The sequence below is a fragment of the Ctenopharyngodon idella genome, chromosome 7 (assembly GCF_019924925.1).
Source record: "Ctenopharyngodon idella isolate HZGC_01 chromosome 7, HZGC01, whole genome shotgun sequence".
Lineage (NCBI taxonomy): Eukaryota > Metazoa > Chordata > Actinopteri > Cypriniformes > Xenocyprididae > Ctenopharyngodon > Ctenopharyngodon idella.
In genome coordinates, this window is record NC_067226.1 from 27,826,377 (window position 1) to 27,840,286 (window position 13,910).

The 13,910-nt window shown below is 37.1% G+C and overlaps 2 protein-coding genes across 3 annotated transcripts in view; one reads left to right on the top strand and one right to left on the bottom strand.

Annotated features, from left to right (window-relative positions):
- Positions 1-13,910, bottom strand: part of LOC127515292 (Fc receptor-like protein 5) — a 487,356-nt gene that overhangs the window by 120,384 nt on the left and 353,062 nt on the right. The window lies entirely within an intron of this gene.
- LOC127515290 (Fc receptor-like protein 5) overlaps positions 1-13,910 on the top strand; it is a 241,516-nt gene that overhangs the window by 66,807 nt on the left and 160,799 nt on the right. The window contains exons 4-5 of one of the 2 annotated variants that reach the window (XM_051898773.1): positions 4,638-4,934; positions 8,012-8,308. The exons of the other annotated variant lie outside the window; for it this stretch is intronic. Of the exons in view, the coding sequence (XP_051754733.1) occupies positions 4,638-4,934; positions 8,012-8,308 (594 nt within the window). The remainder of the gene's footprint in view (positions 1-4,637; positions 4,935-8,011; positions 8,309-13,910) is intronic. 2 annotated transcript variants of the gene reach the window in all.

Below are 13,910 nucleotides of genomic sequence, written 5' to 3' on the forward strand. Positions count from 1 at the left end.
AAGACATCAGCATCTAAATCTTTGTTAATTCTCAATAAGAACATTTGTATAAAAGAAATAAGTGAAGATGAGAGATCTTGTTGTTGCCATAATCAGGAAATACCTGTAAAATAACAGTATTTTTTTATCATTTAAAGAAAATTTATGTTAAAGTTTTTTGCACTTTATTTAAATTTTACGTTTTTTGTCTGGCAGCCGCTGCTGCCAGTCATTGACCATTTTTTAGGATTTTTTTAAAGTGAAGATATTTGATCGTAATAATTCAGGAAATACCTGTAAAATAACAGCTTTTTGGTTTATTTAAATTAGGATATTTTACTTTAATTCTACGGGTTTTTTTGGCTGCCATTCATTTGACTGTTTTATCATTTAACTGTTTTGTTACTGTTTAATTACTGATTATTTTTGTAATTTTGTTTGTAATTTAATTTTTGCAGCATTTGTTTGTAATTTAAGAAAACAAAAAAATACTGTAAAAAAATACAGTAAATTTTCTGTAAAAAATATGTGAATTACTGTAATCATAATACTTAAAATAACAGCCAAGTTGTTAATTTACAGATATTGATTGTAATTTTACAGAGTTTTGAGTATAATTTAAAATAAAACAAAATGACTGTAAAAAAAAAAAAATCAGTTATTTTCTGCAAAATTAGGATTTTTTTTTTTTTTTACATTGTATATTATGATAGACTACACAACATTATAATATTATTTGCAAATTTATTTTTAAATCATTATTATTGTCCCAGGTTCACATTAGGGTACGTTTGTAAGAAAGTAGCAGTGGCTGAGACAGACTTTAAAAACCTCAGCTTAAAAAGATGAGGTATAATCCTGTTTACATGAAATAAGCTGCTCCCGAGCAGGTTTGAACTTACGGAACTGTTACTATTGTAGGAGAATTTTACAGTTAAAGACCCAAAAGACCAGGGGCCGTATTCACAAAACATCTTAAGGCTAAAAGTATCTCCTAACTTACCGATTTAGGAGAAACTCTTAAAAATAATGGGTGTGTCAGTCCTAATTTTAGGACTCCTAAATTTTAGGATTTTAGGACTCCTAAAACTAGCTCCTAAATCTGTGAAACATTAGGACTCCTAAGTCACTAAGACCAAATCACAAACAATCCTAATGGCCATTGCTGCCAATCCGCCTCAGCAATCCACCCAAAGACACTGTACACCATTGAGACAATAGCGATAGAGCCTTGAGTAATGGACCTTTTCTTCGTAAATGCAATAAATATTTTGATTTATAGATTTGATAGAAGTGTATTTAGCGTGTTATCCAAGGCGATCAAGGGCTCCAAGCTTGGAATTTATTTAGCCCAAATCCAGAGTTCTCCCCTGTAACCCCAGCCGAGAGTGAGGAACGGGGTGGTGGAGGGATGCAGAAAACTGTTGAGTTAAACAAGGTGAGTCAGCTCTCGTCTGTGTATAGGGTGAATTAAGGTTGATTGGGACATTTTTTCCAATTCATCTCAATGGCAAAAAGTGTCCCAATCACCCTGAATTTACCCTACATACCTCCTCTCAAGCTGATTAGATAGACCGTTTGAATGTGCTCCTCCCAAACTTTGTTTATAAAACATCATTTGTCGCTTGAATTCTGCAATCTCTTCAGATGCAGACATGTAAGAGGCTGACAATTAGCTGAACATATACTAGTTTAATTAGTGACACTTAGTGTACATTTTAAAACCGTTATTTGAATATGGCAACATGTTACCTCATTCTAAATATTTCTATGATTAAATCACTGACAGAGACTCCTCCCCCATCAGCTAATCACTGTAGTTCGTAAGCCTGTTGACATCATCCATAGTAACGAGGTCAACCCCGCCCTTACTCCTAGCTTAAGACTTCCTCTATTACTTATAGTAAAAGTTGGTCTCAGCAGCTTAGGTTTTAAGAGAAAACTCTTAACTAAGAACTTTTACTGCCATTTAGGAGAACTCTTAGGGGTAAGATAAAATGTTTTGTGAATACGGCCCCAGATATGATGAATGAAGACCCGGACTCAGAGTTTAAAAAATAAATGGAAGAAAATTTTACTGAAGAATAGTTTGCAGTTTCATCAGCGGAAGCCAGCTTCAAGTCTCACAAGGAGTTCGTAGGAATTCACATTTCCACAACAATTACTCTAACAGAGTCTACTAACTACGTCATTACTTCAGGTTAAACAATTTTTTTTTTTGTTTTTGTCCATGTGTGGAATTTTCCACACATGGACAGATAGTCAGAAGCATATCTCCATTCATCACGATGCTGGCGCTCGGATTCTGGATTTAGGCACAGGATGTCCTTCTAGGTCAGTTGTCCACTAGCACCCATAAAGGACCTGCACAGAACACTTACTGTAGCGCACATACAAAGATACACATGATTCACAGCTTCTTCGAAGCTGAAGTTGGCCCAGGCTCCAACTCTAAACAGGAAAGTTTCTCAAAATATACTGATAAGTTGTACTTTGCTCTCAGTGAAAGGTACAAATGAAAAGGAAAATAAATGCTTTAACATTAGTTGAAGAAGTCATTCACATAATTTAATATTTAGGGAGATAAATGTTGATTAATAACTTGATTATAAATCACTCAAAATATATATATTGAAGCGGCAATGGATTCCAGAATCCACCCCCTTCACTATGACAGCAAGTCCAGGATAAGTGTCGACGAACGTTCCATTCGGAAGGGCTCATCCCTACACCCTAATCCCTTCAAAGGGTTTACCCTCCGGAGTAAGAACTTCGAAGGGATGAAGGGTGTAGGGGTCAAAAAAACAATTTTTTTGGAACGCACTTCTGCGTCATCTTAATGAGACATTCAAGGAGGCGCCTTCGTTGCACATTTTGTACGCTGGTTGACCCCCCCAAAAAAACGCTCTGAACGATGAATAGATTGTGCAAGCTGCATCTTTTGTTTGACGTTAGTTTATTTATTTTTGGTTTATCGCACCCTATTATATATTGTGTCTGTGTATTTGAAACATTTGAATAGACTGATAAGGGTAGCTGTAAAGTGCAGCGTCGTTTTGACCATAATATTGTTCCAAATCTAACTTGTATAAATGTTACAGTAGTATAGAAAAATACTATACATATTTATTAGGTAAAATCGAACTCTGAGCCTCCTGTACCCATTCTGTGATGCCCTGTGCAAAGGATCATGGGGGCCCGAAGTGTTCATCAGTTGTACACTTCAAAATCCTTCATTCTGAAGGGCCCTTCGAAGTAGCCAGTTTTGAGCACTTCGGTTTGGAACGATCCTTCAATATGGCGGCCATGATTGTTTTCCCTCCGAAGTACCCTTCGGGGGGCAATATATCCCGTTTGGAACACACCGAATGTCACAGCTCACTCAGGGCGGGTCTATGCTAGAACAGCAGTGTCCGTCAACAATCGTGGGAGGGGCCTGTTCAATTAAGTGACGTCACTTTGCCCAGAATCTGCGAACGGCTTGTTCTGAGGCAGAGCTTATGATTTATGGGGATTTAAAAACAAGCACTGGATGGATTTTTATCATTATAGGGTGGTTTTGTACATACACTGCCAACACATATTTATGTTCAAACACCATGTAAAAGTGAATTTTGCATAATAGGTGCCCTTTAATTTCTAATTAACTGCAACACTGCTTCAGTGTTATTTTAACACTCTGTAGTGTGGACACATATGAACACTGAGGGGTGTTAATTTAACACTGGGGATTTTGCTGTATGGCCATTTATTCAGATGAACTTACACTGAATTACTCATTTATCTGGATTTTACTGTTAATGATTTGACATGATCCAGGATTGTTAGGTTCTTCGAAGCTCGTCCTGGAGTTGCTGTCATAGCAACAGGTCTGTAAGCTCAAACCTGCTATGGAGCAGCTTATTTCATGTAAACAGGATTAGATTTCATCTTAAGCGAAGGTGATACTTAAAGTTTGTCCCAGGACTCCCAGCCACTGCTACTTCCTTACAAGAGTACACTAATGAACTAGAGACAATAATAATTTAGAAAAGTGCCATTAGAAAAATGTTCTTCACCTATAAGAAACTTTGATTGATGCTGTCATGTAACAAATCTGCTTCACAGGTAAAATTAAATGAATTGCTAATTACAACATTGAAATAAAATGTAAAGCCTGTACAAATCCTAGAAATCATGAAATAATGGAAATAATTGAGAATCATGTAACAAACTGTACACATTTCATTTACCTATTATAGTTTTGTTTTGCTTTAGTCGCTTAGCTGTTTCCTTATAAAGGTCCAGAAATTCATCAAGTTTTTCGTCAGGAGTGTGATGTTCTTAATGATGTCATTACTTTGCTGTCTTGCCGCCAGCCAATCGCTGCATTGCTGATCATGTTTTTGAGTATCGATATATCTGCCCTTTCTGATGAACACAAGAACACACAGTAATCTCAGACAACTTAATGCAGATATTTTAATCAAATCTGCAAATTCGTTTGAAGAACCAAATCAGCCAGAGATCAGTTATCAGGATTAGAAGATCTGGTGTCTGTGAAATCATCTCAGGTGTATTAAGCAAGATATGAAGAACGGACCCCAGGAACTCAGACGATCAGATCATGTTTTCTGATTAGTTCACTGAAAGAGCTCTCTCTTCTTCTTTCTTCACAGATTTGCCCACACCTACACTGACTGTGACACCAGACGGTCCTGTATTCACTGGAGAGACAGTCAATCTGAAGTGTGAAATAAACTCTGATCACAGTGACTGGAGATATGAGTGGTATAAAGACAGTAAAGACAATAATGTGATGTTAGAGAAGCCTGAGCGTTACACTGTAAATGGAGACACTCTCAGTATTCAACGAACTGCTACATCTGATCAGGGTCAGTACTGGTGTAAAGGACTCATAGATGGAAGATCAGTTTCATCACAATCAAGCTCTGCTGTTTCTCTCTCTGTGAAGGGTGAGTTGAACATCATTGTCCTCATAAACTCTCTCTTATGATCACACATCCGATCGAGAAACTGTGGTTTTGTTCAGAATGGAGCTGCTTACTAAATTCAGTACAGTATATTCTCTGTCTGTCCGTTTCTTAATAGTATGTGTGAAACAGATCACATTATGCAACAATAAATGTTTTAAATTGTCACATGACTGTATTGCAAGTTTAAATCAGCACTCCTTTTCACACTCTTGACTTTAGTAAATACAATCTGCAGTTATATGTGAATACAAAAGAATGTACATGTAGGCTAGATATGAATATCAGTGTTTCATTTAGTTTTTACTAATAATTACAAACATTTTGATGTAATTAATACAAACTGAGATTTGTTTTACATAGAAAATAGATGTTTTGTCTGCATTAATGTGCACATTGAAGCTCCAATAGCAATTGGTTATTCTTTTGATGATAATTTCAGCTTTATGTGTGTCAGACACATTTTCAGAAGCACAGCAAAATCACCAGTGTTAAATTACCAACCCTGGTGTATATATGTCACAGACATGCCAGGCTCTACACTCACCCAATCACATCGCACTCCCTCTCCTGAGTACTGACAAGCTACACCTGACGCTCATTCACACTCATCACCACAGCCACAATAAAGACACGCCAGTTCACTCAGTCACTGTCCGGTCTCGTTTACACATTCCAGTGTTTACTTACCTCCAGGACTCCCTTTGCTCGATTACTTACCTGTCTCCAGCGTCTTCAGTGATCCCTTGTGTCTCCTCGTCTCCTGTGCATCTCCTGTGTGTTCGTCTGTTCCACGTCTCCCGGCATCCACGCTTCCTAGAACACACAGACAAGTATCAGTTCCAGTTCATCGGCTCATCGACCTTATCATCTGCCATTACTCACCTGCACTCTGCTCACGCTCTGCTTTACCAGAAATAAACCTGTTAACCCTTACCTGTGTCTCCGGTCCCTTCTGTATGTAACAATATATGAGTCTCATCCACAGGTGTTAAAAACTAACACTGAAGCAGTGTAGGATCTACGCTTTGTAGTGTCAGCTGTTGAATTGTTCATGCAGTTCATTAAATGGTTCACTTTACAAGTGATGATTGACCATTAGTGATGAACACCTGCTGTTAAAGGGGTGGTTCACTGTTTTTTGTCTAGGCTTGATTGTGTTTATGGGGCACATTTTAACATGTCTTAATGCTTCATTTTTTTAAAAATGCTGTATTTTTCATATATTTTACCTTTATTCTACACCGCTGTTTCCATTGTCATTTGAACGGCCGGTTTGACTTCCTGGTTCTATGATACCACTCCCTCCGAAATAGCAATGGGCTCAGATTGGTTAGCTGGCCCAGTGTATTGTGATTTGCTGAAGCGTCTGGAAACGCCACGCCCCTTACCATTAGTTGTTACATGTGCTTTGGTGGAAATATAAATAATGGCGTCTATATTGCCGTATCAAATTGAGCCCAAATCAGACCCAGATAGCAGTAATGATGAAGAGGGTCAAGCAGAACCTCTGCAAGCACGTTTTTTAAAGGACGTTTCTGAATGGTAAGTATTTCCGTTTGTATTTGTGTCAAAGTGTTTAGATATGCTGTCACTTGTAAATGTTACTGCTGTTTATGTTAGCTTTTAATATACGGTTTTATCCTGATTAAAGCTTTACTGTAGCTGAATACATGACTGAGTAGCAACTATACCTTTGTAAATCTATAGTTTAATTTATAGATGATCTAATGTTGAATCACATTAAACCTGTAGTGAGTTTTCAGATGGAGGAGAGACCATCACTCTCCTCTCCACATGGGGTCCGTTATATGTATATGGATTACTCATTTATCTGTAAGTAAGTAACACGTGAAGGCCAAGTATGGTAACCCATACTTGGAATTTGTCCTCTGCATTTAACCCAGTGCACACACATTAGGAGCAGAGTAGTGAGTAGTGAACACACACACGCACACACACACGCACGCACACACACACACACACACACACACACACGCACACACACACACACACACACTGCAAACCATGATACACACCCAGAGCAGTGGGCAGCCTTTTTTATGCTTTGGTGCCCGGAGAGCGATTGGGGGTTAGGTGTTTTGCTCAAGGGCACCTCAGTCATTTCCTGCCGGTGCTGGAATCGAACCAGCAACCTTTGGGTTACCAGTAGGACTCACCAGATAAGGGGCTACGACTGCCCCTTATCTGGATTTTACTGTTGATGATTTGACATGATCCAGGATTTTTAGGTTCTTCGAAGCTCATTCTGGAGTTGCTGTCATATCAACAGGTCTGTAAGCTCAACCCTGCTGTGGAGCAGCTTATTTCATGTAAACAGAATTAGATTGCATCTTTATATAAGGTGATACTTAAAGTCTGTCCCAGCCGTTACTTTCTTACAAGAGTACACTAATGAACCAGAGACAATAATAACTTAGAAAAGTGCTATTAGAAAAATGTTCTTGACCCATAAGAGACTTTAATTGATGCTGTCAGGTAACAAATCTGCTTCACAGGTAAAATTAAATGAATTGCTAATTACAACATTGAAATAAAATGTAAAGCCTGTACAAATACTAAAAATCATGAAATAATGGAAATAGTTGGGAATCATGTAATAAAAGAGTACACATTTCATTTATCTGTTATAGTTTTATGACGTTTTAGACGCTTGGCTGTTATAAAGGTCCAGAAATTCAAGTTTTTCATCGGGAGTGTGATGTTCTTAATGATGTCATTTGCTGTCTTGCCGCCAGCCAATCACTGCATTGCTGATCATGGTTTTGAGTATCGATATATCTGCCCTTTCTGATTGACACAAGAACACACAGTAATCTCAGACAACTTAATCCAGATATTTTAATCAAATCCGCAAATTCGTTTGAAGAACCAAATCAGCCAGAGATCAGTTATCAGGATTAGAAGATCTGGCGTCTGTGAAATCATCTCAGGTGTATTAAGCGAGATATGAAGAACGGACCACAGGAACTCAGACGATCAGATCATGTTTTCTGATTAGTTCACTGAAAGAGCTCTCTCTTCTTCTTTCTTCACAGATTTACCCACACCTACACTGACTGTGACACCAGACGGTCCTGTATTCACTGGAGAGACAGTCAATCTGAAGTGTGAGATAAACTCTGATCACAGTGACTGGAGATATGAGTGGTATAAAGACAGTAAAGACAATAATGTGATGTTAGAGAAGCCTGAGCGTTACACTGTAAATGGAGACACTCTCAGTATTCAACGAACTGCTACATCTGATCAGGGTCAGTACACGTGTAAAGGACTCATAGATGGAAGATCAGTTTCATCACAATCAAGCTCTGCTGTTTCTCTCTCTGTGGAGGGTGAGTTGAACATCATTGTCCTCATAAACTCTCTCTTATGATCACACATCCGATCGAGAAACAGTGGTTTTGTTCAGAATGGAGCTGCTTACTAAATTCAGTACAGTATATACTGTATCTGCCCGTTTCTTAATAGTATGTGTGAAACAGATCACATTATGCAACAATAAATGTTTTAAATTGTCACATGACTGTATTGCAAGTTTAAATCAGCACTCTTTTTCACACTCTTGACTTTAGTAAATACAATCTGCAGTTATATGTGAATACAAAAGAACGTACATGTAGGCTAGATTTGAATATCAGTGTTTAATTTAGTTTTTACCAATAATTACAAACATTTTGATGTAATTAATACAAACTGAGATGTGTTTTACATAGAAAATAGATGTTTTGCATTAATGTGCACATTGAAGCTCCAATAGCAATTGGTTACTCTTTTGATGATAATTTCAGCTTTATGTGTGTCAGACACATTTTTAGAAGCACAGCAAAATCACCAGTGTTAAATTACCAACCCTGGAGTATATATGAGTCTCATCCACAGGTGTTAAAAACTAACACTGAAGCAGTGTAGGATCTACTCTTTGTAGTGTCAGCTGTTGAATTGTTCATGCAGGTCATTAAATGGTTCACTTTACAAGTGATGATTGACCATTAGTGATGAACACCTGCTGTTAATGAACAGTTTAGATACACAACTGATGTAAAGCCAACACACACACAATACAGCAGCTTTGGATATAATTCAACCTCTTAATACCTCATGACAGGACGATTAAAACAACTTGTTCCCATAATCACTTATAAAAGTTTGTGTGTAAAAGTTGTTCATTCAGATTTAGTGGTTTAGCTCTAGTTAAAGTCAGTTTGAAATGTTTAAAATGTGAACAGTGTTTTAACAAACTCATTTGCATAGAAGAAGAGTGATGCATACATACCATTACAGAACAAAAATATATGGGAATATACTGCAAAATATAATGCGATATATTACATAATACATTTCCATATATGGGAACCTAGTGCTTATATTTTCCAATATACTGCAATATGTGCATTGACCATGTATGGCTATATATTGATACATAAAAATATTGAGAAATTGTTACGACCCTGGTCTAGGTCAGGGAAGCAGCATAAATAAATAAAAATCAGTTTCAACAATTTCTTTCTTTTTTATTTATTTTCTGTTTAGTTTCGTCACAAAGCCAAGAAAATAAATGAAGCAACTTCTTTAGGGCTGGGCAAGGCCAAAACAATAAACAAAACGGCCACTAAACTAAACCCGAATTATTTCTAACTAAACCCTGTAAAAAAAAAAAAAAAAAAAAGTAAAAAAAAAAAAATACAGAGGTCCTTACCTAACTTTCCTGGCTAATTCAACACAGGAGAAAAGATGTACGCAAAAGAAAAAGGCACCCAACCCCTACCGCTTCAGTAATCAAAGAAAATATTATACAGGTGCTGGTCATATAATTAGAATATCATCAAAAAGTTGATTTATTTCACTAATTCCATTCAAAAAGTGAAACTTGAATATTATATTCATTAATTACACACAGACTGATATATTTCAAATGTTTATTTCTTTTAATTTTGATGATTATAACTGACAACTAAGGAAAATCCCAAATTCAGTATCTCAGAAAATTAGAATAGTACTTAAGACCAATACAAAGAAAGGATTTTTAGAAATCTTGGCCAACTGAAAAGTATGAACATTAAAAGTATGAGCATGTACAGCACTCAATACTTAGTTGGGGCTCCTTTTGCCTGAATTACTGCAGCAATGCGGTGTGGCATGGAGTCGATCAGTCTGTGGCACTGCTCAGGTGTTATAAGAGCCCAGGGTGCTCTGATAGTGGCCTTCAGCTCTTCTGCATTGTTGGGTCTGGCATATCGCATCTTCCTCTTCACAATACCCCATAGATTTTCTATGGGGTTAAGGTCAGGCGAGTTTTTTTGCCAATTAAGAACAGGGATACTATGGTCCTTAAACCAGGTACTGGTAGCTTTGGCACTGTGTGCAGGTGCCAAGTCCTGTTGGAAAATGAAATCTGCATCTCCATAAAGTTGGTCAGCAGCAGGAAGCATGAAGTGCTCTAAAACTTCCTGGTATACGGCTGCGTTGACCTTGGACCTCAGAAAACACAGTGGACCAACACCAGCAGATGACATGGCACCCCAAACCATCACTGACTGTGGAAACTTTACACTGGACCTCAAGCAACGTGGATTGTGTGCCTCTCCTCTCTTCCTCCAGACTCTGGGACCCTGATTTCCTAAGGAAATGCAAAATTTACTTTCATCAGAGAACATAACTTTGGACCACTCAGCAGCAGTCCAGTCCTTTTTGTCTTTAGCTCAGGCGAGACGCTTCTGACGCTATCTGTTGTTTAAGAGTGGCTTGACACAAGGAGTGCGACAGCTGAAACCCATGTCTTGCATACGTCTGTGCGTAGTGGTTCTTGAAGCACTGACTCCAGCTGCAGTCCACTCTTTGTGAATCTCCCCCACATTTTGGAATGGGTTTTGTTTCACAATCCTCTCCAGAGTGTGGTTATCACTATTGCTTGTACACTTTTTTCTACCACATCTTTTCCTTCCCTTCGCCTCTCTATTAATGTGCTTGGACACAGAGCTCTGTGAACAGCCAGCCTCTTTTGCAATGACCTTTTGTGTCTTGCCCTCCTTGTGCAAGGTGTCAATAGTCGTCTTTTGGACAACTGTCAAGTCAGCAGTCTTCCCCATGATTGTGTAGCCTACAGAACTTTACTGAGAGACCATTTAAAGGCCTTTGCAGGTGTTTTGAGTTAATTAGCTGATTAGAGTGTGGCACCAGGTGTCTTCAATATTGAACCTTTTCACAATATTCTAATTTTCTGAGATACTGAATTTGGGATTTTCCTTAGTTGTCAGTTATAATCATCAAAATTAAAAGAAATAAACATTTGAAATATATCAGTCTGTGTGTAATGAATGAATATAATATACAAGTTTCATTTTTTGAATGGAATTAGTGAAATAAATCAACTTTTTGATGATATTCTAATTATATGACCAGCACCTGTATATACAATATTCACAAAAAAAAAAATGGCGATACAACTGCCACAATAAAGAAACGAAAAGAATTATAATGGAATGAAAACAATATGGTCAAGAATCAAAAGTGAGAGTGCTTTACAGAAGTGAATAAGAATTGGTGACAGCTTAAAACAATGTACACGATTTAGATCTCACTGATCACAAGTCAACTATGTCAATAACACCTCAGTAGCTACAACACGCCAACACCACTCTCCCCTCTGCCACGTCTGCATCCCGGGCGTTTTTTAAAAGGAACGTTCCACTCGAGTCCACCAATCCGTCTCGCCTACGTCCAATCAAGGCGGAGCTACCTGAGAGCGAGCGAGAGAAAGAGAGCGAGAGAGAGCGAGAGAAAGAGAGAGAGAGAGAGAGAGAGAGAGAGAGAGAGAGAGAGACGAGCACACACGTCTCCACACACAGGGAAAAAAAGGGGGAGGAAAAACAACAATACGTCTTCTGACGTAACAAAATGAAGACAAAAATAGCATTAGTTTTATCCTTTATTATGTACATATTTTGCACATACATGTTCCCATATAAATGTAAATGTATATACACACATATACACACATTCATGGAAAGAGTTATAGCAGATTTTTAGTTCCCAGCATGCTTTGCATCTGACTGTTAAAGAAGAGTAAATGTTTAAATTTAGTATTATATTAATATAGTGAGAGATCTGTTAGTATTTAATGTTTTATTATTTTGGAATTTAAAAAGTTTTCTGGTATATCTGAGTTTTTGGGGTTACCATTGTGCTGAAGAGTAGAGCCTGTGATGAGGTTGATGATTGGCCGAACTCTAATAAGAATATAATTACTTTATTTAAAAAGTAGTAGCTGTGCGTTCTTTATACAGTGATAGTCTCTTTACTAAATACTTTAGTACATGCAGGAGTGCTTGTTATTGTCAACTAGCTTGAAATTATGAAATGTTTATCATGTAACTAATAATAAAATATAAGAAATATATTTTATATTTGTGTTTGTTTATACGGAGCCCCTAAAGGGACCTTTGCAAAAATAAAAAATATACAGAGTTTCGCGTGTGCACGAGAAACTTATGGCGTGCACGCGTTACAATTTCCAGTTTGTGTATACTAAAACCTATTTCATTTGTGTGTCACTGCCTATGAAGAAATCAAGAGTATGCATGCACATGAACTAATAAAGATCAATTTGCTTAAAATTATGAAGAAAATGCGAGTAGCCTATGGATGAATTAATAATGATCTATTTGCTCAAAATTATAAAGAAAAAGAGAGTATGGACGCGCATGAATTATTAAAGGTCTGTTTGCTCAAAATTATGCAGAAAATGTGAGTATGGATGAATTAATAATGATCTATTTGCTCAAATTATGTAGAAAATATGAGTATGGATGTGCATAAATTAATAAAGATCTATTTGCTCAAAATTATAAAGAAAATGAGAGTATGGATGTATGAATTAATAACGATCTATTTGCTGAAATAAGGCTTTCGTAGGGCCTCATGTCTGCTTTAAATCCGGGAAACCGCGACATGAATAGCTGTGTGCATTGTTCTTTTTGCCAAGTTTTTTTTTTTTTTTTTTTTTTTAAAGGCTGATACAGTAAAAAAGTGCTCAAAATGTGGCTTTCGTTAGGGAAGTGTGTCATATTTCAAGGACTTATGTCCATTTTAACGTATTTACTTCTGTGGCATCCAAGAAATCGCGCTGGGAAACGGTCTCAGTGTGCATTGTCATAATGCACGTTTAATGGTTCATGAAAAAACATTGGTACAGTAAAAATGATAAAACTTTGCATTTCGTTAGGGCAGTAGGCCATATTTATATTATCCCATATAAAAATACTGGAACTGTAAAATGTAAGTCTACTAAAATTTCGTATTTCACAAGATCAAACGCCCCTTTATTAAACCACTTTGTCGGATTTGACGCATCCTTACAGGTGGCAGAGAAATGCTTATTTTCTTCATTCAGTTCTAACAGCGCTTATTGCGAGCAGAGCCATAGACATAAAGGACTTTAGATATAAAGGAAGGAACATGTTCAAAAAAATTAAAACGAATAATTAGCTGGATTCATCCTAGACGATCTGGTCTAATAGAGCCAGATTTTGAGCAAATACAGCTTTATTAGTTCATGTGCATCCATACTCTCATTTTCTTCATAATTTTCATGATCTTTATTAGTTCATGTTCATCCATACTCTGGCTTTCTTCATAGGCAGTGACGCACAAATGACATAGGTTATAGTATACACAAACCGGAAATTGTAGCGCGTGCGCGCGCGAAACTCTGTCAATTTTTTATTTTTGCAAAGGTCCCTTTGGGGGCTCCGTATGTTTGTACTGCATATAATGTAAATGTGCAATATATTTATACACGTCCTACCATATCTGATCACATGTGCATCTATATGCTATGAAGTGTAGCCTATTACTGAATATAAAATTACATACATTATGATATATTAGTAAATATACTGTCACATATTTTTCAATATATGAAAAGTGGCAATTCCT